This window comes from Onthophagus taurus, chromosome 3 (assembly GCF_036711975.1).
Source record: "Onthophagus taurus isolate NC chromosome 3, IU_Otau_3.0, whole genome shotgun sequence".
Classification (NCBI taxonomy): domain Eukaryota; kingdom Metazoa; phylum Arthropoda; class Insecta; order Coleoptera; family Scarabaeidae; genus Onthophagus; species Onthophagus taurus.
In genome coordinates, this window is record NC_091968.1 from 6,351,303 (window position 1) to 6,378,970 (window position 27,668).

A 27,668-nucleotide genomic window follows, 5' to 3' on the forward strand; every position below is an offset into this window, starting at 1 on the left:
GATATTGCTTCAAAAATATAAATAAAAATGTTCTAGGTGATCAAATCGAAAAGTTTCTAAAATGAGCAAAAATGAATACTTTTGGGGTTATAAAAATATATATCTTCTTTAAATAACGTTGTAGAATCACAAAATTTTTAGGAATTGTACTAAAAAGAGTGTAGATTTTAATAAAAAATAAGATATTGTTTCAAGCATTGAAATGAAAATGTTCTGGGTGATCAAATCAAATAATATCTTAAGTCGCCAAAAAGAATACTTTCTGAGGTTTAAAAATTGATAACTACTTAGGATGTGGAACTGGAATCACCAAAATTTCATAACTTATACTAAAAAGAGTGTAGATTTCAATAAAAAATACGATATTGTTTCAAAAATATAAATAAAAATGTTCTAGGTGATCAAATCAAAAAGTTTCTAAAATGAGCAAAAATGAATACTTTTGAGGTTATAAAAATATATATCTTCTTTAAATAACGAGGTGGGATCACAAAATTTTTAGGATTTGTACTAAAAAGATTGTAGATTTTAATAAAAAATACGATATTGTTTCAAAAATTGAAATGAAAATGTTCTGGGTGATCATATCAAATAATATCTTAAGTCACCAAAAAGAATGCTCTCTAGGATTTAATAATTCATAACTACTGAAGATGTGGAACTGGAATCACCAAAATTTCATAACTTATACTAAAAAGAGTGTAGATTTCAATAAAAAATACGATATTGTTTCAAAAATATAAATAAAAATGTTCTAGATGATCAAATTAACAAAGCTTCTAAATTGAGCAAAAATGAAGGTTTTTAAGGTTATAAAAATCTATAACTTTTTTAAATAACAAGGTGGAATCACAATATTTTTAGGAGTTGTACTAAAAAGAGTGTAGATTTTAATAACGAATACGATATTGTTTTATAAATTAAAATGAAAATGTTCTGGGTGATAAAACCAAATAATATCTGAAGTCACCAAAAAGGATGTTCTCTAGGATTTAATAATTCATAACTACTTAGGATGTGGAACTGGAATCACGAAAATTTTATAACTTATACGGTAAAACGCCAGTAATTGACCATTGGTCAGTGTTTGACCGTTTTTGTAAAACGATGTGAAAAATAAGGATCCAAGGAATATCTAAAAAAATGTAAATATATCCCTAAATAGCCACCAGTCTCCTCTCCACCCCCTAGTACACAAAAAGTCCACGACCATACCGTTCTTAAGTTTTTGTTGTTTAATTTCGCGCTAACTGCCAGCCTATTCGCATCGTGCTAAACAGCGTAATTTTTATATTTAGAAATTCGTCCAAACAGGGTAGTACTATTCAGCCGTTTGTGCATGTATGATGTTTTTTTTTGTTTGCCAGTGATCTAATAATGTTTTCTATTGATTATATTAAAAAAATACCGCTTTATTTAATTATTTGTTGAAATATAGCCGGTCAATGACTGGTAGTTCTAAATTTAATTAAAAATTAGTGTATGACCAAACGGTCAAATATTAGACGAATTGGTTGTTTTATAATCTCACAAGGATTTATAATTGATTAATAAAATGAAAAAATGTGTAATACCTGTTTTTAAAACTTATATCTTCCCGTTTAAGTTGTTTAGTATTTGACCAAAACTTTTATACTTTAAAAGTGAGATACAATCAGTTTAAATATGCGGTCAATTACTGGTTCCTCTTTTGGTCATTTATAGGACACATACACTCAAAACTGAGTTTTTAAACCGATTTTAAATTTTATAAATATAAATATAAGTGTAAATGTTTGATTCTTTTCTATTTTTTTAAACCTTTTTTATAACAATAAAAGTAGTTTACCGCACTTAAGCAGTAATGAGTCAGTGTAGAATTAAAAGGATGAAAGGTTGCTCAAACGCTGACTCTTATAGTGGTCAATTATCAAAAAATGGAAAATTTAGCATATATGAATCAGATTAACATTTTTTCAGTACCAATATGATAACAAAACCTAAGTTTAAAAATAATGAAAAGACTCTCGATGTAAGAAGTAGGGGTTTATCTTATGAAATAGCAGCCAAGATGTTTAACGTTCCAAAGTAAAATCTTATTTATAAAGAAAAAGGAAAAACACCAGTGCAGAGCAAAATGGGCCCACCAGCATTTTTAAATTCTGATGATGAAAAACTGCTGGTTGAATGGTTGTTTCATTCAACAAATAGGGGTTTTCCTGTTACAAAAACAGAGTTGGAAAACACCTGTTTTAAAAAATGTTCTTAAAGAGTCAAAAAATGTTAACATTTTTTTGTGAACAAAATAGTATGAAAAATGAAAATGAATATTATATTAAGAATCGGTCAAACATTGACGGTTTTAAGGTCAAAGACTAGATATTATTGGTCAAGTAATGTAATCAAAGTGGTCAAACACTAAATGCGAAATACTGTTTTCCTTTTTAATTTTTAAAAAATATTACTTCATGATGTTATATTTTATATGTAGGGTAAGTAACTTTAAATGAATCAGATGTGTATTTGATCATATTTTGATCATTATATACAAAGGCAGAGGGATCTACAAAAAAAATAATATGGCTTGGTCAAACACTGACATTAAAAAATCCTTAACAGGTCAAACACTGGTGCGTTTACCCTACTAAAAAGAGTGTAAATTTCGAAAAAGATACGATATTGTTTCTTTCTAGGTGATTAAATCAAAAAGTTTCTAATTTGAGCAAAAATGAAAATTTTCATGGGTAACTTTCAAAATTGGCTATAAAATTCATTTCTTGAAGGATCCTTGTGGAAATATCACCAATTATTAATTAAAGTATCCTCTTTTTAATGCAATAAGCCGTTTTGAAAAATCACTTTCAGTTCTTGAGAAATAAATTTTTGAAATGAACGGCTATTTTTTCGAATTTTGCAATTTTCACCGATTAAGTTATTTTAAAAATTCGTATAAAATTCAATTCTTGGAATAAGAGTATGAAATTTTCCCAAAGTGTTAATAAGAGTGTCCTCTTTTCAATGAACCAACACATTCTGAAAAATAACTTTTAGTTTTTGAGAAAACAATATTTGAAGTTTTGATAACATTTTCAATGTTGCAATTTTAATCGATAATTTTCAAAATTGGCTATAAAATTCATTTCTTGAAGGATCCTTGTGGAAATATCACCAATTATTAATTAAAGTATCTTCTTTTTAATGCAAAAAGCCGTTTTGAAAAATCACTTTTAGTTTTTGAGAAATAAATTTTCGAATTAATAATTCATAACTACTTAGGATGTGGAATTGGAATCGTCAAAATTTCATAACCTATACTAAAAAGAGTGTAGATTTCAATAAAAAATACGATATTGTTACAAAAATATAAATAAAAATTTGCTAGGTGATCTAATCAAATGTCTTAAATCATCAAAAAGGATGCTTTCTGAAGTTTAAAAATTCATAACTAGTTAAGATGTGAAAGAATCACAAACATTTCATAAGTTCTACTAAAAAGAATGTACATTTCAATAAAAGATACGATATTGTTTCAAAAATATAAATAAAAATGTTCTAGATGATCAAATCAAAAAGATTGTAAAATATGCAAAAATTAAGATTTTTGTGGTTATAGAAACCTATAACTTCTTTAAACAGCGAAGTGGAATCACAAAATTTTTAGGAGTTGTACTAAAAATATGTACAGAAAAATAATTTTTAATTTTTGAGAAAACAATATTTAAAGTTTTGATAAAATTTCCGATGTTGCAATTTTCATCGATAATTTTCAAAAATCGCTATAAAATTAATTTCTTGAAGGATCCTTGTGAAAATATCACCAACTATTAATTAAAATATCCTCTTTTTAATGCAAAAAGCCGTTTTGAAAAATCGATTTTAGTTTTTGAGTAATAAATTTTTTAAATGATCGTAAATTTTAATTTTCGCCGATTATGTTTTAAAAATTCGTAGAAAATCCATTTCTTGAAATATAAGTATGAAAATTTCCTAAAATATTAATTAAAGTGTCCTGTTTCCAATGAACCAACACGTTTTGAAAAATAACTTTTAGTTTTTGAAAAAACAATATTTGAAGCTTTTGATAAAATTTTCGATGTTGCAATTTTCATCTTTAATTTTAAAAATTCGCTATAATACTCATTTATTGAAGGATCCTTGTGGAAATATCACCAATTATTAATTAAAGTATCCTCTTTTTAATGCAAAAAGCCGTTTTGAAAAATCACTTTTAGTTTTTGAGAAATAAATTTTCGAATTAATAATTCATAACTATTTAGGATATGGAACTGGAATCACCAAAATTTCATAACTTATACTGAAAAGAGTGTAGATTTCAATAAAAAATACGATATTGTTTCAAAAATATAAATAAAAATGTTCTAGATGATCAAATCAAAAAGTTTTTAAAATAAGCAAAAATGAACACTTTTGAGGTTATTAAAATATACAGGGTGATTCACATAAGAACCGACACAGAGCAGGGACATGTAGAGGACAATAAATTAAGATGATTGAAAGTAACTTACCTCTATACTAAGTTGTACACCTGAGGAGTTATAGGCCTTCAAAATTGGCTCTTAAATTTTTAAAAGTTCAATATCTTCGTAATAAATTAAGCTAGAAAAACCAAACTTGGTATACGTTATGAGTGTACCAAGGGTATTAATTGGTAGCAAATTGAACTCAATTGAGGCATTTCAAAGGGTTGATGAAGGGTGACGGTACCCTAAATTTTGACAGATCTTTTTAACCTTTTGACGGATGTAATACATTACTACTTCATTTCATGTGGAATTTAATTCTAAAACTTTTCTTACTCTTATTATTTTTTAAAAAACTTTCTCGTTTTCATAAAAAACTTAAATAACTAAAGACACTTATTTCGTAATGTTACTTAAAATAAGCTAAAATTCAGTAGTCGGCTATGAAATTGTACGTCAATATAAAATTATTTGACAACAATGTTTTATAACCTATTTGTCAAGTTTGACGTACAATTTCACAGCCGACTACTCCGACTACTGAATTTTCAATCATTATAAGTAGCATTAACGAAATACGTGTCTTTAGTTATTTGAGTTTTTTATGAAAACGACAATGTTTTTTAAAAAATAATAAGAGTAAAAAAAGTTTTAGAATTAAATGCCACATGAAATGAGGTAATAATGTAGTAAATCCACCAAAAGGTTAAAAAAATCTGTCAAAATTTAGGGGACCATCACCCTTAATTAACCCTTTGAAATGAATCAATTTGTCTCAATTTGCTACCAATTAATACCTTCGATACACTCATAACGTATACCAAATTTAGTTTTTCTAGCTTAATGTATTACTGTATATTATTACTGTATTACTGCTTTATGTGATCTAATCAAATGTCTTAAATCACCAAAAAGGATACTTTCTGAAGTTTAAAAATTCATAACTATTTAAGATGTGGAACTAGAATCACAAACATTTCATAAGTTCTACTAAAAAGAATGTACATTTCAATAAAAGATACGATATTGTTTCAAAAATATAAATAAAAATGTTCTAGATGATCAAATCAAAAAGATTGTAAAATATGCAAAAATTAAGATTTTTTAGATTATAGAAACCTATACCTTTTTTAAACTGCGAAGTGGAATCACAAAATTTTTAGGAGTTGTACTAAAAAGTACTAAAAGCTTTTGATAACGAATATGATATTGTTTTAAAAATTTAAATAGAAATGTTCAGGGTGATGAAATCAAATAATATCTTAAGTCACCAAAAACGATGCTTTCTGGGGTTTAAAAATTCATAATTACTTAAGATGTGGAACTGGAATCACGAAAATTTCATAACTTATACTAAAAAGAGTATAGATTTTAATAAAAAATACGATATTGTTCCAAAAATATAAATAAAAATGATAGGTGATCAAATCAAAATGTTTCTAATTTGAGCAAAAATGAAAATTGTTGAAGTTTTAAAAATTGAAACAGCGAGTTCATTTAATCTTAATAATTGCAAAAAATGTATGTGATAACTAAAAATTCGTTTAAGTACGATAACAATTTTCCAAGAACCAAAAAAAATTTAACCTGTTTCTTATTATTAAAAAAAATTTTCTCACTTCAATTTTCAACTCATCCTAATTATACCTACAGTCAGTCCCAAAAGTCATCGTACACAAATGGTTTTTGCATGATTTCCAAAACGTGATCGTAAATAAAAGAATTTTTTTATTACCATACATGTAATTATTTATTTTTAACAGATTTATAAACAGAAAACACTGCAATTTAACAAAATAACTTAATAATTCTTCAAAATCGTTCCATAGCAATCTCACAAAAGTAATCGTACATCTGAAAACCGACAGGGGTTTCCCCGTCTCTTTGTCAATTACGTGGGATTTCCCGTGCAGCTAGTCTAACCTGCCCTACATCTAGTAATCGTTGCTCTCCGTTTGTCAAAAAAGTGTCATGGCTCCCCAGAGAACGGAAACAAGTGTAGAAGTGAGAAAAATTGTTATAAAATTACATAATGAAGGTCAATCTATACGTGAAATCGCTAAAACACTTAATAAAAGTGCTTCTACAATTCAGTATATAATTAAAAGGTTTGTGGATACCGGAAATATTGAAAATGCTCCGCGCACTGGCCGTCCAAAATTGTTGACTCCCCGAGAAGAACGAAGCATTAGGCAAGAAGTCAACGCAAATCCTCGGATAAGTGCCCCAAAAATAGCGGCAAACGTCCAAAACAAATTTAATAAAACCGTAAGTGCAGAAACTGTGCGAAGGGTTTTGCGTGGTGCCGGGTATAACGGACGAGTACCACGAAAGAAACCTTACATTAGCGATGTTAACAAAAAGAAACGAATCGAATTTGCAAAAATGTATAAAAATAAAGATATGGACTTTTGGAAAAGGGTCATTTTTACAGATGAATCAAAATTGGATGCGATGGTAGGGGTAAAATTTGGAGGAAGGCCGGTACAGTCCTAGATTTAAAAAATCTCCTACCAACAGTGAAACATGGCGGTGGATCCGTTATGGTATGGGGATCCATGGCTGCTTCAGGAGTCGGTAGTTTAGTCTTTATTGAAAATATAATGAATAAGTGGCAATATTTAAATATTTTAAAGCCTAATTTAAAGCAAAATGCTATACAATTGTGTCTTGGAAGTAATTGGATTTTCCAACAAGACCAAGTTCGCGAATGGCTTTTATATAATGTGCCCAAGCAGCTACATTTTCCTCCACAATCACTGGATATTAACCCCATAGAGCACGTGTGGGATTACTTTGAAAAATCTATTAGAATGCACAACATTAGTAGCAAGGAATCCCTAAAAGCTGCATTACAAGTAGAGTGGGATAAAATTCCGGCATCATACACTGAAAAACTTGTTCAATCTATGCCGAAAAGACTAAAAGCTGTACTTAAAGCGAACGGAGGACCAACCAAGTACTACACTGAGAAAAATAATGTGGGAAAACTACCTAAAATTTAGTCATATTATCTAGAATGTATAGTCAAAAATTAGCTAACTACTACTACTAGTTATATAAACTAATTCTATTTCGATAATTTAAGATAGATAAATGATCGAAAAATGTATCTTATAAATACCTAATAAAATTAGTTTCATTATATAATATTAATAGATGTTTTTACTATTAATATTATTTTATTATTAATGGTAGTAGATAGCTTTATTACTTAAATATAGACGTCGTACCTAAATTTTTCACTGTAATATCGACGATTTGTAGTCAAAATATCCCATTGTTGGTAGGCGTTATTACAATATTGTTTTGATGTATTATATAATAATATTATATTAACTGCAGTAGTTATTATATTAACTACTGCAAATAGTTGAATTTAATATTGGCGATAGTTCGTTTATCAAAATATTGTAAATCTTTTGATCATTTTTTGTGTTTAAAATGTCTATTAATGTTTATTATTCATATCCGTATCACTAGATACTTTATCAAGATATATCTATAAAAAAAAACAAGTATACATATATATAACAAATATATTTTCAAGTATATTGTAGTAATTACACTAAATATCAACAATTAATTTTCTTAAACTATAAAGAATACATATATTATCAAGAACACAAACTATAAAAGAAATTATAATTATAAGAAATTAATTTTAAATATACCTTTAAATAATAGGCGAAACTTTCTTGGCCATCTAGTATTGTTGGTCTGTAAATGTCTTGTCCAGTTTTAATTATAGCAGGAATAAGTATGGCATTCAGATTTATAATTAAGAGGTAATTTTTTGAATCTAAAATGTCTATATAAATAAGAAAACAAACCAAAAAATACAAAACAAACCTTCATTTAAGTTAGATGACAGTAATAAATTGAAAAGTGTGCGAGATTTTTTATCTTTTATATCTCTATGGTATATATTTTTTATAAAGGTATCAAATATCGCCCACGGAAAATAATAGTGTGTTTCGTTTTGGATGCAAGTTTTCAAAATCTAATTCAATCTGAAAATTAAGTTATTTTAATGATTTTATACATTTTGCTACAACTAAGAAACAACTTACCAGTGCTACAGCAATGTTTTGTTTTTAAAATAGACTATTTTGTAAAAACATCTATTGATTTGTCATGAACGTCTTTTTGTCGAACATTAAACGTGCTTATCCACTTTTCAAACACTATATCGTTTGGGGAGTAGTTGTTTTTTAACCATTCATAATCGCTAAATGTATTTATGTCAAACGTCTCTTCATCAGTATCTGCTTCGTTAGAGGTATAAGTAACGTTTCCCGTTTTTCTTTTCTGTCCGATAGAAAGCGAATGCTTATACTTCTTTCGAAGGGAATAATATTTTTCTATTAGTTTTCCCCGTTGTTTTTTGGTACCCAAATACGTTACCTGAAAGGCACATGAAATTAAAAACATAAAAAATCATGTACTGGTAGTTTTAATTTGGAAACGTACCTCCAATTCTAATGGGAATAGGTTTTTTATTTCCTTTACGACATTTTGGCACAATTGGCGATCTACAGATGTGTCACTGGCTAACCAATCCTCCACGATTTTCGTGGTAAGGATATTTCGATTTTTCGAACTTAATCCACTAACTTTATATTTTGATAAAATTAACTGACAACTAACCGATTTTAATAAGAGATTTTCTAACTTCTAAAATAAATACATCTATGATTTAGGAAATAAACTGGAATATAAAACAACTTACAAAGATCGGTTGATTTTCAGGATTACCATTTTCATCTGTATCTATTATATTAGTATTTATCCAATTATTTACTGTTGATGATGATGAATTCGATGCAGTAATTGTACTTGCCAGGGGTGTTGTTAATCCCTATAAAAAGCATTTAAAGAAAATAAACTTATAGATTGTGGCATAATGATGGCACTTATAGATTATAGCTGTCAACTTACGTTGAGTTGTTTCCACACAAAAAGTTTTTTTCTAAATTTAATTCGTAGACCGAATTGTTCTGCAGGAATTAAATGATCAATATCGTTGGTAGTAAGTTCTGCAAGGACGTCGGATATGATGCTGTAACATAACACATACCATACACAGAGCTGCCTTTAAAACACTTATACAACTACAAGTAACATGTCTACCATCGATAATCCAGATTCAATACCGATGAAAAAAAAAATTTATTTCTCTTTTTCTGATTGTACATACAAAAAACAAAGTACAGTGATTCCCCATTTAACACGGTACTCTTATAACGCGTTTTCATACTATGCAATTTCATGTCTCTGTATAATACGTGTTTTCTCCCATATAACGCGGGGATTTCCCACGTTCTGTGAAATTTATAATGATATAATGAAATTATAATAAGTTAATATTAATTACTTATCTATTTATCAATTATTTAACCACAAAAGTGGATTATTTTTGGTTCTTTTCGAAAATTCGGTCATTTTGATAATACGGACAGGGTACGGTCACAATTAATCCGGATTATCGACGCTCTACTGTATATAACAATACAATTGAAAACACAGTTAAATACTTGCCTTGAAATTAATACGTGTAATTCCCACTGCTGTAACAAAGTAGTTACAGTATCATGAACTTGCACATCCATTTCTATTTCTTACCAAATCGTAAAAACACTCCGAATACCTGAACACGTTAATGACGACTTGTGACGACTGAGAGTACCACAAAACGTATTAATATTAGTGGACTTCCCTCTAACAAAACAAGAGTACAGTCTTACAGGTTTGTAACTGTAATAAGGAAGAAAGTTTGTAACTGTAAGTTGGTTGCGAATCCTCAAAAACAGATGCTTTATCGATCGTTTTCGATGATGAAAAAGCAATTTTTGTATTAAGAAATATTTTCTATAAACGATCGATGTAACGGTGAAAACAGGTAGACAAAACGACTAAAATACATTTAAATAAAGTATTTAATAATAGTACATTTGTCCATTTAGGTAAAATATTTCATTGTTAAATGTATATAGAAATTCAGACTAGAACAAAATAAACAAAAATACCAAATACTTTAGGTAACTAAACTACTCAACAACTAGACTTGTCAACTAGTTTCCACGATGTAGTTTCTTTTTCTAAAAATTAGTTATATCACCTCAGTAAATAGATAAATTAACTATCATAAATTTGACTAATTAGAATTGTATATGTCAGCTAAATTACGTTAGGTAAATGAATAAATTTTCTAGCATAAATGACTATTTGTCTAACAACTAAATTGATTTAGTTCAATTTTCCATATCATTTTTCTCAGTGTAGTACCAGCTTGGCTGCGTCTTTAATTACAACTTTTGGATCTGTACGATCACTTTTGTGACATTCCAATGGAAGAATTTTGAAGAACTATTAAGTTATTTTGTTAAATTGCAGTGTTTTCTGTTTATAAATCTGTTAAAAATAAATAATTATGTGTATGGTAATAAAAAAATACTTTTTTTACGACCTCATTTTGGATATTATGCAAAAACCGTTGGTGTACGATGACTTTTGGGACTGACTGTATATGATAAAAAAATAATCTTTACTTTTATTAAATAAATTTACTTCGTATAAATTAAATTTTCCACCTACATAAAATTCAAAATTAAATTTCGCGCCAACACCAACACACAGAAAATAGAATCCAGCGCATGCGCCGTTTTAACCTCACAAACGGGGATACGGGAGTTCTCGTAATCTCTCAAAATACACTCAAAAATGATTTAAAACTACTTAAACAAACATAAAAATCTCTTCGTATTCATGTTGAACGTACGACAACCCTCGTTGGGTGAGTACAACTCTTTTAATACCTCTAAAATACTTTTCGTCGGTAACCTGACAGTTACCTAACCTCACTTTTCTCTTTTCTTTCTCCTGTCAAAATAGAACTTCAAATGGACGATGAGGCCGTAATTGCCACAAATGATGATGCTAGTGAATGTAAACGTGGAGCGGTTCAATTGGGGTATTGGGAAGATAGATATGTGACACAATTTATTAAAACTTCGCATAGAAGGGCTCCGGAAATTAATCGGGGTTATTATGCCCGTGTTAAAGGTGTTGAAAGGTTTATTCATAAATTTTTAGAACGAGCTGGAGATAAAGCTCAAATTATAAATTTGGGGGCTGGATTTGATACCCTTTATTGGAGGTTAAAAGATCAAGAGGTTCGATTAAGTAGTTTTGTTGAAATTGATTTTCCAAGCGTAACCTCTAGGAAATGTTATTTTATAAAAAGAAATAAACAGTTACTTCAGAGGATACATGAAAAAGATCAAGAAGTTAAATTAAGCCCAACCGATTTACATGCAGGTCCGTATCATTGCATCGGCGTTGATTTAAGAAACATTGGAGAACTTGAAAATAAACTTCATCAAGCTGAAATTAATTTTTCACATCCAACTTTGTTCATTTCTGAGTGTGTATTGGTTTATATCGAAAATGATTGTGTTAATCGACTTTTAACATGGATTCAAACGAAATTTCCATCAGCTTTATTTGTTGTTTATGAAATGTGTAACATGAATGATACTTTTGGACATGTTATGTTGGAAAATATGCGAGCTAGGGGTTGTACTCTCGCGGGGATTTCATCCTGTAAAAGCTTAGAAACGCAGAGACAAAGATTCGAAGAAAATAATTGGACCGGCTCGAAATCGTGGGATATGGTCGAAATTTATAAATCGATACCAAACGATGAAAGAGAAAGGATTGAAAAATTAGAATTTTTAGACGAACAGGAATTGCTTGTACAACTTTTTCAACATTATTGTGTGTGCATAGGTTGGGTTGGTAATCAATTCTCCGATTGTGACTTGGATTAAGATGAAATAAGACTTTTTCAGACATTTTGTGTTCCCCATTTTTCGTTTTCAACGTTTTACTCGCATAATATGGATATAAATATTTTTTGTATAAAAAACAACTACATGTATTTAAAATAAATACTTCGATATTTAATAATTACATAAAATAATTAACTTAAAGGCAAAGGAAAATGTATAGCTCTTGAGTTAATAAAAGATATTAAATAATAAGAGAGTTATTACTTTTATTATGTGATATTAGCCTATATACAATTAATTGAGATTATATTAGGTGTTGGACACTGCAGATAATAATAAAGTTCAACCCCCAATATATCATCAGCAACCTCATTGTAACAATCCCAATACAATATATTAAATTTCTTAATTCATCATCACATTTATTACTAACAGAACTGTCGTTGTTTTTGCAAAAAGCCAAAATTTTTTTCGAATTTTGCAATTTTCGCCGATTAAGTTTTAAAAATTCATATAAAATCCAGTTCTTGGAATATGAGTATAAAAATTTCCCAACGTGTTAATAAGAGTGTCCTCTTTTCAATGAACCAACACGTTTTGAAAAATAACTTTTAGTTTTTGAGAAAACAATATTTGAAGTTTTGATAAAATTTCCGATGTTGCAATTTTCATCGATAATTTTCAAAAATCGCTATAAAATTAATTTATTGAAGGATCCTTGTGGAAATATCACCAACTATTAATTAAAATATCCTCTTTTTAATAGAACAAGCCGTTTTGAAAAATCGATTTTAGTTTTTGAGTAATAAATTTTTAAAATGATCGAAAATTTTAATTTTCGCCGATTATGTTTTTAAAATTCGTAGAAAATCCATTTCTTGAAATATGAGTATGACAATTTCCTAAAATATTAATTAAAGTGTCCTCTTTCCAACGAACCAACACGTTTAGAAAAATAACTTTTAGTTTTTGAGAAAACAATATTTGAGGTTTTGATCAAATTTTAGATGTTGCAATTTTCATGGGTGATTTTCAAAATTCGCTATAAATTTCATTTCTTGAAGGATCCTTGTGGAAATATCACCAATTATTAATTAAAGTATCCTCTTTTTAATGCAATAAGCCGTTTTGAGAAATCACTTTCAGTTCTTGAGAAATAAATTTTTGAAATGAACGACTATTTTTTCGAATTTTGCAATTTTCACCGATTAAGTTTTAAAAATTGGTATAAAATCCAGTTCTTAAAATATGAGTATGCAATTTTCCCAAAGTGTTAATAAGAGTGTCCTCTTTTCAATGAACCAACACATTTTGAAAAATAACTTTTAATTTTTGAGAAAACAATATTTCAAGTTTTGATAACATTTTCAATGTTGCAATTTTAATCGATAATTTTCAAAACTGGCTATAAAATTCATTTCTTGAAGGATCCTTGTGGAAATATCACCAATTATTAATTAAAGTATCCTCTCACTAATGCAACAAGCCGTTTTGAAAAATCACTTTTAGTTCTTGAGTAATACATTTTTGAAATGATCGGCTATTTTCTCAAATTTTGCAATTTTCGCCGATTAAGCTTTAAAAATTCGTATAAAATCCATTTCTTGGAATATGAGTATGAAAATTTCCTAAAGTGTTAATAAAAGTGTCCTCTTTCCAATGAACCAACCCGTTTTGAAAAATAACTTTTAGCTTTTGAGAAAACAATATTTGAAGTTTTGATAGAATTTTCAATGTTGCAATTTACATCAATAACTTTCAAAATTCGCTATAAAATTTATTTCTTGAAGGATCTTTGTGGAAATATCACCAATTATTAATTAAAGTATCCTCTTTTTAATGCAACAAGCCGTTTTTTAAAATCACTTTTAGTTCTTGAGAAATAAATTTTTGAAATAATCGACAATTTTTTCGAATTTTGCAATTTCCGCCGATTAAACTTTAATAATTCGTATAAAATCGATTTCTTGGAATATGAGTATGAAAATTTCCTAAACTGTTAATAAGAGTACCCTCTTTCTAATGCACCAACCCGTTTTGAAAAATAACTTTTAGTTTTTGAGAACACAATATTTGAAGTTTTGAAAAACTTTTCGATGTTACAGTTTTCATCGATAATTTTCAAAATTCGCTATAAAATTCATTTCTTGAAGGATCCTTGTAATGTGCCGCATACCATCTCGCATGATAGAGGTCAACAATTCGAATCCCCTGTCTTTCGGCAATTCAATAAGTTGCTCTTCTTATCATCCCCAGAGCAACGGCATTTTGGAAAGGTTCCACAGGACCTTCAAAAATGCCATCACCGCCAAACGATGCAGCTATAGGTGGAACAACAATCTTCCTGTAATTTTACTGGGTTTAAGATCCTGTTTAAAGGAAGATCTCGGTTGTTCCCCCGCTGAACTAGTCTATGGACAGCCAATACGCTTACCAGGAATTCTTCATAACCTCTCAACATAGCAGAAGGACAACACCCTTACTAACAAGTTTGAGGGAAACTTTTCTTAAGCTTAAATCTATTCCAAGAAAATTTCATTTAGTGTCGAAACCTTTCATTCACAAAGATTTACCGACTTCTGAATTAGTTTTTTTTAAATTACAAAATTTCAAATCTTTATCTAATTATGTCATTAATAAAAATAACAAATAATTGATAGTCAATATAGACCGCCTTATACCGGCATTTTTGACTGACAATTCTTACTCTGCAATTAACAATTCTTCGTCAATTTTTAATAATTCTTTATCAACAATTAATAATTCTTCTTTCAGTAACAATAATTCATCGCAAATTATTAACAGTTACAAAAAACATTAGCGAGTTCGTTTCTGTGTTTAAACTGAAATTACATTTGTATTCATATCCTTGTTGCTACTAATTTTGAGTGGTCTTTGTATCTTTTGGAGAGGGGAGTATTTGTAGCGGTGCTTCAAAAATTCGCAATTCACCTTCCAAAAATTACAAAAGTTGACATGACTACTAATCATGTTTTAATTTTTTTGTTATCGTGACAAATTTATAAAAAAAATGAACGTTGTTATTTTTTAGTTTCCTATCACCATAGAAAATATTTATATAGAAACATTACTCCTCCGCACTATTTTACCGACCAAATTAAATGCAACACCGTCAAGGGGATTGTAATAGAAGCATCGAGATATACTATATTTAAATTATGTAAATTATATGTATCTCGATGAATAGAAGTAACTTAAATAAACCGCGAAATTTGAATGTGTTCGGTATATTTATATATATTATTATATACATATATACAGGTGCCCATTATGTATGGAATATAGTATATAGTAGGTATCAACCTACCAAGATATATACTTTTATATACTTTTATTTAAACTGTTGAAACGTCGAGTGAACGAGCCTAAATGCGGTAGAACTTTATTCAAAAATTAATTTGAAAAACCATAATAATAGTATGAAAAACACTGACATTTAAACGTCAAAAATATTCCTGACAAAGATTGCAAAGCCTACTAAGATTTTTTCATTAAAAATTCATTCCAACTTTTGATGGACAACCCCGTTGTTTAACGGGCAGTGTTTGCTTTATTATTTTTTTTCTCAAAAATTAGTCGTTTTTGGAAAAAATTTAGAGAGACAAAAAAGTTTTAGGATACTTTCATCTACCTATGTAAAAATTTTTTTAATGTATTTACCATCTGCATACAAAAATTTTAGCAAAAATGTAAAGAGGGTTGAAAGTACAAATAGGATGAAAACGTGCCCTACTATGAGTTAAACATATTCCCCTAATTTCGTTTTGCTAGCGTTTATGGTTTTTGAGAAAAAAAAATTAAACCAAAATTTCCCGCCATTTTTGGAAGGGTGTAGGTCCTTAGGGGAGTCCAAGTCGCCCATAGTTCATATATCAAAGTACCCTTAAAATTGCCTAAAGAATCACCCCCTGAAGTTTGGGCACGTCATTCAGATACATCCTGTATGAAATCTCCTGTTGCAGTTTCGTCCAATTTTCTTCTCTTCACTTGTAATTCATCATCACATTCATTATTAACAGAACGTCGCTGTTATCACTTTCGATTATTAATTAAAGTATCCTCTTTTTAATGTAAAAAGCCTTTTTGAAAAATCACTTTCAGTTCTTGAGAAATAAATTTTTGAAATAATCGACAATTTTTTCGAATTCTGCAATTTTCGTCGATTAAGTTTTAAAAATTCGTATAAAATCCAGTTCTTGGAATATGAGTATGAAATTTTCCCAAAGTGTTAATAAGAGTGTCCTCTTTTCAATGAACCAACACGTTTTGAAAAATAACTTTCAGTTTTTGAGAAAACAATATTTGAAGTTTTCATAAAATTTTCGATGTTGCAATTTTCATCGATAATTTTCAAAATTCGCTATAAAATTAATTTCTTGAAGGATCCTTGTGGAAATATCACCAATTATTAATTAAAGTATCCTCTTTTTAATGCAAAAAGCCGTTTTGAAAAATCACCTTTAGTTCTTGAGTAATAAATTTTTGAAATAATCCACAATTTTTCGAATTTCACTTCAGAAATGCACCAGAAATTATAGCCATGATGGCCGGATAACCGGCCGAATATCCGGGTTTTCGCAAAATCACTATCCGTTCCATCACTAATAATAGTTACTTATTGTAATTAGTTATAAGTTTATAATTCGTAATCGCATTTAAATAGAGATTGAGAGTTAAATAAGGTTTAGAATTGAAATTCCTACCTCACTTTTTAAATTTGACATAATTATAAATTAATTTTTTAAATTTGATATTAAAAGACGTGAAACCACTTAAATGTTATAATTAAGGTACTCTTTAGTTAGTTTAACAATAATTTGGAGCTTGATAACACTTATTTGTTGATGAAAATTCCTTTTGAAGTTACAAAATTTTCACATCAAAATTCATAACGTAGTGTCAAATTTTCATCAAATTCTTTAGTCAATTCTGAAAGAAAAAAATAATAAATCTTTATTTGGGGAAATTCAATATATTAATATATATTACAATTATTATTTAAAAATCTATTTTGGCTCATAACATAGTTAGAAATGAAATAGCATGACAACAACAAAGTGATTAATTAACCATTATTAGGGTACTATTTAGAGCTTTTAGAAGCTGGATTTATCAGGGCGTGAAATTAAATTTAGGCTATAAATTTGGGGAATACAATGCCGATAATGCGGGTACCTGTAATGAATTTAACGGTTGTAAATCAACGAGCTGTCACTAATGTTTACTTCGTTGTCTAAACACTAGCGCTATCTATGAATTTGCATTAAAATTAATGAAGTTTACTTTAAAATTTTAAAATAATTTATTATAAATAAATATTTAGTTACAATAACGATTTATTTTTATTTATTTTAGAATGGCCGATTTCCGTAAAAAGAAGCAATTATACGTTTTCAATGTGTTCTTTGGTAAGCTTTTTTTTGTTCTTGTTTACATAATATACAGTTGTCCCAGGATAGATGTTACAAGAGGTATAATGAACTAAAAATATTTGAATTTTATTTTAATGATGGGTAAGTAAGTTCTGTTTGGTGTGATGATAATTTTAAGAATATTTTCATATTTTGAAAACAAACAACTTTTCTTAATGAAATTTTGCCGTATCATGAACAGAAAGGTTACTTTACCTGAAAAATAGTTTTTGCTTGAATGTTAAGGACGACTTGATTTTCAAAATATGATAATATTCTTAAAATTTTCTTCACACCAAGCAGAGCTTAATTCTTCATCCTTAAAAGAAAGTTCAAAAGTTTTTAGGTCACTCTTGTAACATCTATCCTGGGACACACTGAATGTTGTTGTTAATTGCTATGATATTATGTTTCCATTTATTATTTTAAACAATTTCAGATGTTAACAGAAGTGGAACCATTGATAGCAAGGATTTTGAACTTGCCATAGAGGTAATTATCTTATTATTAGAACAACTTCTTTTCAAACATCTTTATTATATTTAATTTCAGAAAATATGTACTCTAAGAGGATGGTCCAGCGGTTCACCACAATACCAAAAGACCCACACGAGTATGATGAAAATTTGGGACGGATTAAGACAAAGAGCTGATGCAAACAACGATGATCAAGTAAATTAAAATTAACAGGATTGCTACCAAGCGTCACATATACAAGGAATTTCATATAATTCGCAATATATCAATCAGTAATCATTAATCATAGTTACAAAACTACTATGCACTTGCACTGTTCCACATAAAATGCATCATAGCTTAATAGTACAGGCATAAGCAAAGGTGTCGTCCTTATGATAACTCAGAGTTTTAATCTTAAGAGACACACGGGTACACCCGAATATTTCTGGTTCTAGATCTAGTGTTAGTTCTACAGTGTGTTAATTAATTATCGTACCCGACGTCATCATTGCATATATGCAACCAATATCACAATATAGGTATTGAAATACGCGATTTGCGTATTTGGTTGCACACTTGCAATGATGACCTCAGGTACGATAATTAATTAACACACTGTATAATTCGTTCAATAAAAATATACCACAATCAGAATAACAATTGACGGCATTATTGCAAAAACCAAACAAGTCCATAAATCAATTTTTTCAGAAACTTGAGAAAACTATGTAGCTTCTTTTGTAGTGTATGTAAAAAGATCATAATTTTTATATCGTTTGGCCTCTTTGGCAGCTTCGCATGGGTAGTATAACAGTATTCTATCAATAGTTTTTAAGAAAAAAATTACATTTTATTACAGAAAATCACTACTAACAAGGGAAGTGTCACAACTGTGTCTCACCGATTTCGATGCAATTTGGTACAGTCATAGAATGGGCCAAAATAAGGTTCGCACATTTTTTTATACGTGCGGTAAAAGCCCCTGGGGCGAGTTATAGGGGTTGAAAGTTTGGAGAAAAAGTACGTTTTCACTTATATTTTGAAAACGAAAAGTGCTATCAAAATTTGGTAAATTGTAACTGATATTCATTTTAAAAGAGCTTTCTTTTGATGTGTCACACATATAGCAGAGGGTTAAAAAGGGCGAACTACCCCTATTTTTTTGGAATTATTTAAAAACCACCCTATCGATTTTGGCGGCATTAAGTATACTTCTAGTGCGTTCAAAAATATTAGTTAAGGGTTTTTTCCCATTCGCCCTAGATCAACCCCAGCGAAGTTACGGGGGTTAACATGTAAGCACTTTTCGTAAGAATGATGTGATAAAATTGTCAGGTATTTTGAAAATACTTTAAACAAAACCGTAAATTAGTCGCACAATAAAATGTTTAGTGTAAAATAAGGCATAATACACCATATAGGGGTTGTTGGGGTTATCCACCCCCTTAAAAATTAATTCTATCCCGGGCGTTATTTGTCGATTACGGCGAAATTTGGTACTGTGTTTGTTTTATATTTGAAGTAAAAATTTTTGAAAATGGTTATAAGGGTTACAAATTAGGGGTAGTTTTTTGTTTATACCTCGAAGATGAAAACTGCCATCGTAACTGTGGTATTGTTTTTTAAAAATCTATCTATCGATGTTCCACGAGGTAAACTACCCTCATTTTCTTTAAATAATAAATATAAAACTACTAGATAAATAAGATATTTTATTTATTTATGAGTTAAAAAGCAACTGACAAAAAAAATAGTTCAATATACCAAAGAAGTTTATTCTACATTACTAATTGACGTTTTTTATGTATTATATTAATATTAAATTTATTTTTATTCTACGTAGTGTTGGCAAAAATGAAAGTCGTGGAAAAAATGTTTTAAACATAAGGATTTTTTACACCATGCACATGTTATGACCGCTATATCCCCACAGATATCACACGTTGGCTTCTCACTCGAAAAGCAAACTTCCACGGGATTTTCAAAATGGTCTGGTCTCTCCTCTATATAGCCACTTGCAAACCATGCGTATTTAAAAACATTTATAAACCGAGGGGAAGCCAACTGGTTATGCGTCAACGATTGCAATTTTAATATGTTATCCCTCTGATGTAAATTGACATCATACTGGTAAAGAATAATCTGATCAGAGAATCTTCTAATAAAATTTTTCCATATTCTGAAACCAAATACATCTAGGGGCTGTATTTGACCTGTTGTCCCTGCAGGTATAGATAAATGTTTAAAATTAGTACCTGATGGAGTTATTTCACTAATAACTTCAGGACAATGGCCACTCCAAGAATCTAATAATAATAATGATTTAGAACCAGTATTTGGAAAATATACATTTTGGAGCCAATTTTTCATGTGTTCTGAAGTTAACTTTCCAGATTTTGATGCCAAAACGTATATATTGTCTGCTTTAAACATTGTATTTGCTACCCTCGGTCCAAAGCTGCCAGAGGGTTCTTTTAAAACAATAAAAAGTGGAGAAAGAAGTTTCCCATCAGCAGATATTACGGGTTGAATTGTGTAACTGTGCGTTGTAGATGACACCGACTGGACCACACTTTCTACGGTTTTAACTCCTAAATCGCTTAATGTTCTTCCCGAATGGAATTCCAAGTTAAAACCGCTCTGATCCGAATTGTAGGTGTTTTCAGGTCCATATATTTGGATTTGTAGCTTTGCCTCTTTAACGAAATCTTTTGCTAAAGTTTTTACTCGATCAACATTTCCAATTTGTTTTTGGGATAGAAATTTTGTTATTTTTCGGCTTACTAACCGATTTGCTTTCTTAAAACGTTGCACCCAGCTATGAGATGCTTTGAACAGTTGAGGAGATAAATTCTTTTCATTTCTAGCTTGTATAGCCCATCTGCGTATATCAATATCATGTAGTGGCAATTTATTATCTACGGCGGCTCTCGCTTGATTAATTACAAATTCGGTAATTTCTGCTAATTTTTCTTTGTATGTCCCTCTTTCTTCAATATATTTAGACCATCTGTGCAATTGGGTCTTTGACGTTACTTTTCGGTATTTGTTTTTTACGGTTTCTAGTTTCAAATAACCTTTCTTCCCACTTGTCCAGTAATTTACCGCCTCTAATTTGTACTCGTAGTCGATGTCATCCTTCAATGGACAATGAGCATCAGTATCTTCTACAAACCTGTCAGTTGTATCCTGGTCTTCAATAATTTGCTGACCGTCATTGATGCCATTGGATGAATCGAAAATTAATACAGTTTCGTCTTCAATTTGCATATTGTAGTCTTCCATACTTTCCATTAAAATACGCTGTATATTTTCTTTTAAACTAACTTCTGCTTCATTTACAGGAGTCTGGGGAATATTCATAACAGTAAAAACTGTCATTAGCAAATTTAAAACGTTTATTGGGTTTATTGTAACCATTGCTTCTGTCAGTTGCTCTGAAACTAAAATCTACCCACTGGGCACACGTTCTTTTATACTAGAAAAAACTATTTTGAGAAATGACCTTTAGCAAGCGGCACTAAAAAAACAAATATTGTGCCAAAATTTTTTTGGTAGGTGTATTTTTGGCAACATTATGTAGAATAAAAATAAACTAATAAACTATATAAAACAAACACAGTACCAAATTTCGCCGTAATCAACAAGTAATGCCCGGGATAGAATTAATTTTTAAGGGGGTGGTTAACCCCAACCACCCCTAAATGGTGTATTATGCCTTATTTTACATTAAACATTTTATTGTGCGACTAATTTACGGTTTTGTTAAAGTATTTTCAAAATACCTGACAATTTTATCACATCATTCTTACGAAAAGTGGTTACATGTTAACCCCCGTAACTTCGCTGGGGATGATCTAGAGCGAATGGGAAAAAACCCTTAACTAATATTTTTGAACGTGCTGGAAGTATACTTAATGCCGCCAAAATCGATAGGGTGGTTTTTAAATAATTCCAAAAAAATAGGGGTAGTTCGCCCTTCTTAACCCTCTGGTATATGTGTGATACATCAAAAGAAAGCTCTTTTAAAATGAATATCAGTTACAATTTACCAAATTTTGATAGCACTTTTCATTTTTAAAATATAAGTGAAAACGTACTTTTTCTCCAAACTTTCAACCCCTATAACTCGCCCCAGGGGCTTTTACCGCACGTATAAAAAAATGTACGAACCTTATTTTGGCCCATTCTATGACTGTACCAAATTGCATCGAAATCGGTGAGACACAGTTGTGACACTTCCCTTGTAAGTGATTCAATCACTAATGTACTTTTAACTTTTAATATATTAATCCTGATTACAACTTTAAAAAATAATAGTACATTTAAGGTATGTACAACAAAAATAGTATTCTAAATATATAAGCTTCTTAGTTATCTGCACAACCATCAGAATTGTCGTTGCTATCAACCTCAATGTTTCCGTCTTGAGATTGATCAGATTGATTGAGAACTATTATCATCGAAGCTAAATCCTCCAGTAGAGACTCAGAGTAGCGGCGATCAAGTGGGTTTTCAAAGTACCGTATGAGTTCTCATAGCTTTTACATGTTGTATTCCTGGAGGCGACCGATAAAATCCAGGGTATTTACCTTGCCTCTGGAGGATTTATTGACCACAATATGCCTTTCCCATGGCCCATAATACGATTTTCGCAAATTAGCATCATTCTCACTTCTTCAAGTTCCACAGCGCTTCTGATATCAAAGAAGTCTTTGTGGAGCATTATCTTCAGCTTAAATGGCGAGGGATGGATTCGTGCTTTCTGCACTACTTCGTCCCAGTGTTCTGAACGTGATGCTATATTGGTTTTTTTTTCTTGTTTCCGATTAGGCCAAAATCCTGATCATTCGGCAGATAGCTGTGTCCACTTATAGGAAAGAAATACGTAACTCTCTTGAAAATTTTCAAGACTGGACTAAATAATACAAAAACTGAACCATTGTCTTGTTCTTGTTTTGTCCAGGACAGCCATCAGATATTAGCACAAGTTCCTCATGTCTTTTATTATCTTTCAGTTTATATATTGAGTTTAGCAGTATAGATGTCACTTCATTCGCACCCTTTTTGCCTCATTTTCTAGGTAGCGATACTTTGTTATAGAACTATCTGATGTGAATAGGGGGGAATACAGGACCAGTTGGAATATGTGGAAGGTTTTGTATGAAGTCAAAAGACAAGCATGTTATACTCCCTTCTATAATCTTCATAACAAACTTTCTTTTTTCTTTCTTGAAAGTTTCCGCCTTTTTAGATGAAGTGTTTTCTCCGTTGTATACTGGGCTTTTGATACATCATCTGTAACTGAATTCAACTTTTGCTGAAGAGAATCGCAGATAGTGTAAAACTAGAGCTAACATTATACCTAGAACTAGAATCATTCGGATTTAGCCGTCTTTATTCTACTTTTAGATCTTGTGTTAGTTCCAGTGATAGTACTAGTCCAAAACTAGAATTAACACTACAACTATGTTAACTAGTTCTATGAATTCTTCTCAACCCGAATCTTAAAAAAAAAACAGCAAAGCCTGGTTTCCATAGAATTACAAATTGACAGAAATATTTTGTTTCCTGATTTACTGTGCTAAATAATAAGGAATGCGATACAACCCAAATTAAACTGATCAGAAATTCTGTTCAACCCAAATCTTGCAAAGAATCTTGTAAAACCTGGTTTCCAAAAAAATGCAAATTGAAAAAAATATTTTCTTTCCTTATTTGCTGATTTAAATAACAAGGAATGCGTTGCAATTCAAATTAAATTGATCAGAAATACTGTTCAACCGAAAAATTGCAAAAATTCCTCAAAAACCGGCGTCTTCTGCATCTAAGTTTCCTGCCGCTGCTTTAACTATTGATTCAATAAAATTTACTGTGACTCTTTGTTTTCTGATGTTTGGGATCAGTTGTGCAAGAAAAATAGAAGTCACCCGGTGATGTTGTTTTTACGTCAGCGCTGGTGGTTTAGCAAGATCTGGAACAACACCGAGTTCAAGTATGATAAGTTGGTATTCCTCGTCGAGTTTGAACATCAGGGTCTAAAGTAAGATTTCTTCATCTTATGACTTTTGGTAATAATGATGCAAAAATACATCATTTCTCATATTTTCCAAATTGTAACCTATAATCTCTACAGATGAGATTACAGTATGCAATAAAATCTGATCTGGTTGACACATTCATGCTTATAAGGTTAGATTTAGACAATCTAGAATTAAATATACTTTGAGGCATTGTGACTTGAAATGGTACGTTAGTTGCACCCTTCTTATGTATAGGAATGAAAGTAGAGGTAGACCAATCTTTGGGTCATGTTGATTCAGATTCTGCAAAAGTGAGGAGTAAAAAAAAGGAATATTATATCGTCGTATCTTGGAGATTTTAATTTTTTTTTAAGTATGCTATTATTGCCTTCTCCACCTTTGCTTGCAAGATGTCCGGTTCGTGCACTATGTCGTTTACGTTGAGAATTGTCTCCTCTTTCCCAAGGATCTATTGATCCTTGAACAGTTTTGAGCATTAAGAATTAGTTAGTAACTAGATTCACCAACTAGAACTAGAAAATTCGGGTTTAGCCGTGCGTCTTCACTTTCTAGTTATAGGTCTAGTGTTAGTTCTAGTTTTACACCAGCACTGTTACTATGTAGAACCAACATTATACCTAGAACTAGAATCATTTGGGTTTAGCCGCACGTCTCTAAAGACGGCTAAACCCGAATGATTCAAGTTCTAGGTATAGTGTTAGTTCTAGTTTTGCGCTGTCACTAGAACTAACATTAGAACTAAAACTAGAAACATTTGGATTTAGCAGAACGTCTGTTAAGACGGCAAAACCCGAATGTTTCTAGTTCTAAGTCTAGTGTTATTTCTAGTTTTACATGAGCACTCTTACTATGTAGAACTAACACTATGCCTAGAACTAGAATCATTTGGGTTTAGCCGCACGTCTCTAAAGACGGCTAAACCCGAATGTTTCTAGTTTTAGGTATAGTGTTAGTTCTAGTTTTGCACTGTCACTAGATCTAAGATTAGACCTAGAACTATAAACATTTGGGTTTAGCCGAACGTTTCTTAAGACGGCTAAACCTGAATGTTTCTAGTTCTAGGTCTAGTGTTAGTTCTAGTTTTACACTAGCACTATTACTATGTAGAACTAATACTATACCTAGAACTAGAATCATTTGGGTTGAGCCGCACGTCTCTAAAGACGGCTAAACCCGAATGTTTCTAGTTTTAGGTATAGTGTTAATTCTAGTTTTGCACTGTTACTAGAACTAACATTAGACCTGGAACTAGAAATATTTGAGTTTAGCCAAACGTCTCTTAAGACGGCTAAACCCGAATGTTTCTAGTTCTAGGTCTAGTGTTAGTTCTAGTTTTGCACTAGCACTATTACTATGTAGAACTAATACTATACCTAGAACTAGAATCATTTGGGTTTAGCCGCACGTCTCTAAAGAGCGCTAAACCCGAATGATTCGAGTTCTAGGTATAGTGTTAGTTCTAGTTTTGCACTGTCGCTAGAACTAACATTAGATCTAGAACTAGAAATATTCGGGTTTAGCCATACGTCTCTTAAGACGGCTAAACCCGAATGATTCTAGTTCTTGGTCTACCGCTGCACATCAATTAAAACTAGAACTATCACTCGACCTAGAACTAGAAAGTACCTGACATTGCTGTAATGTCAAATTATGTATACTGACATGTTACTTTTTTTGTGGGATAAAGTAAGTAGGTACGCCCTAAGAACAAAGAGAAAGAAATAAACTGGTGTAAAAAACGTTCTTTACTATAAAATTAAATAATAACAAAACAATTATTTTTTAAAAAAGTCAGTTATTTTTACTTGTTTTCTTTTCTGGTTATTTATCCTTTGTTACGAAAGTACGAATTTTTGAAATGTCTATATCATCTTGCTGTTCCATAAAATTTAAAAGAGTTTGAAGAGAATGAACTCGGTTTAGAGATTGGTTTGGTGACACTATCGACTAGATCATCGTTAGCCATGTGTTCACAATCCAAAACATTCGAATCAATATTTAACCACTCCAGAATATTTTCGTCATCCAGTTCTTCACAGCCCTGAACATTTTTTAACGACTGAAACACATTTAAAGGTTTATCACTATCAATTTCATGTTCTTCAGCTGATTCATCACATAAAATATTGTTAAAACTTGTGTTTCAGATTTCAGATTTTCCCAGGCATAGGATATGTTGTATACAGCATCTCGAAGCATAATTGAATTCCAAAACTGTAAAGGAACATTGTTGTCTTCTTCATTTATTGCAATGACCCCCTGATCCATGAGTCGCATTTGGCTGACAACGCTTCAACTGGCGGATGAGATGGAGTATTATCAAGAAGCAATATTGCATTTTGAGGGAGACTTTTGCAGTCCATACATTTTTTATGTGTAGAACAAGTTTATTTTGCATGCAGAATGGTTGTTGTAGTATTCGACTGGTAATTTTTTATGTCTTTTAAAGCTCTAGGCAACTTTGACTTCGCTACTATAGCTAATTTCAGCTTATATTCTCCACTAGCATTTAAGCAACATAACGCTGTAATCCGATCTTTACTAATTTTATAACCAGGAGCAGTTTTTTCTTTAGCAGATGCTAATGTACGAGTGGGTATTGTACGCTTATAGAGGCCGGTTTCATCAGAATTGTATATTTAGGCAGATACTAAACCCCTCTCTTTAATAACGTTTGATAACGTCTCACAAAAAATTATAGCCCCAACATGTGATTTGTAACTTTTCTGTAAAGTATGGTGCTTTAGATTTAGATAATACACGGTCCGGACATCGGCTCTCCTAATGCTCTTTGGGGAAAAACCACTTCATCATTACATTTTCCAGTTGCTCACTCTTCGCACCTTTCATTGTTTTCCTATGTGTAGCTGGCTAGCGGGCCAGCTGATGTTTCACACATAGAAACGAATGTTTCCAATTTGGGCTGCTATTTCACTAAATCACGTATGGTTTATTGTCCTACTCCATATTGGTCAGCCAGCAAACTGACACTTTCACCATGTTCACGTCTTTTAATAATTTCTAATTTTTTTCCACTGTTAAAACTACCCGTCTTCGTTTAGGAGCCATTACTACAGTACAATAACGCACAAAGTACATTTTTGATTAAATGAAAGAGAATGGATCTTATATTGATAAATGTTTTATTTAATGTCGGCAATTATATATGGAATACAATATCAGATAAATGTCCGCCTCTGTTAGCCTCACAAATGCGAGCCCTTTTGAGCACATTTTTCATTACATTCTCACACATTTCACGCGGTATTTCATTAATTTCATCACGAATATTTTGTTTGAGTTGCTCCAGCGTTTCTGGTTTGTTTGCATAAACCTTAGTTTTCAGATATCCCCACAAAAAGAAGTCCGGAGCAGTCAAATCAGGCGACCGTGGAGGCCAATTAACATCACCATTTCTTGAAATAACTTGTTGTGGAAAGAGGTCTCGCAGTAATTCCATTGTAATCCTGGCTGTATGCG

The 27,668-nt window shown here is 30.7% G+C and overlaps 3 protein-coding genes across 3 annotated transcripts in view; 2 read left to right on the plus strand and 1 right to left on the minus strand.

Moving 5' to 3' along the window:
• Window positions 1-27,668, plus strand: part of LOC111420662 (Sarcoplasmic calcium-binding protein 2) — a 73,443-nt gene that overhangs the window by 41,640 nt on the left and 4,135 nt on the right. Inside the window, exons 3-5 of the mRNA XM_071195429.1 lie at window positions 17,630-17,682; window positions 18,125-18,177; window positions 18,238-18,357. Coding sequence (XP_071051530.1) covers window positions 17,631-17,682; window positions 18,125-18,177; window positions 18,238-18,357 — 225 coding nt within the window. The 5' untranslated portion in view covers window position 17,630. The remainder of the gene's footprint in view (window positions 1-17,629; window positions 17,683-18,124; window positions 18,178-18,237; window positions 18,358-27,668) is intronic.
• Window positions 7,986-10,072, minus strand: LOC111414323 (uncharacterized). The gene is made up of 7 exons (XM_071194990.1): window positions 10,002-10,072; window positions 9,402-9,555; window positions 9,193-9,321; window positions 8,934-9,137; window positions 8,534-8,867; window positions 8,313-8,473; window positions 7,986-8,262 (listed from the first exon to the last, which is right to left on the minus strand). Exons 1-5 carry the CDS (start codon window positions 10,070-10,072, stop codon window positions 8,568-8,570), a joined length of 858 nt encoding a protein of 285 aa, XP_071051091.1. The 3' UTR covers window positions 7,986-8,262; window positions 8,313-8,473; window positions 8,534-8,567.
• Window positions 11,102-12,505, plus strand: LOC111420666 (leucine carboxyl methyltransferase 1). Its single transcript, XM_023053710.2, has 2 exons — window positions 11,102-11,256; window positions 11,355-12,505. The coding sequence occupies exons 1-2, from the start codon at window positions 11,229-11,231 to the stop codon at window positions 12,290-12,292; spliced, it is 966 nt and encodes a 321-aa protein (XP_022909478.1). The 5' UTR covers window positions 11,102-11,228; the 3' UTR covers window positions 12,293-12,505.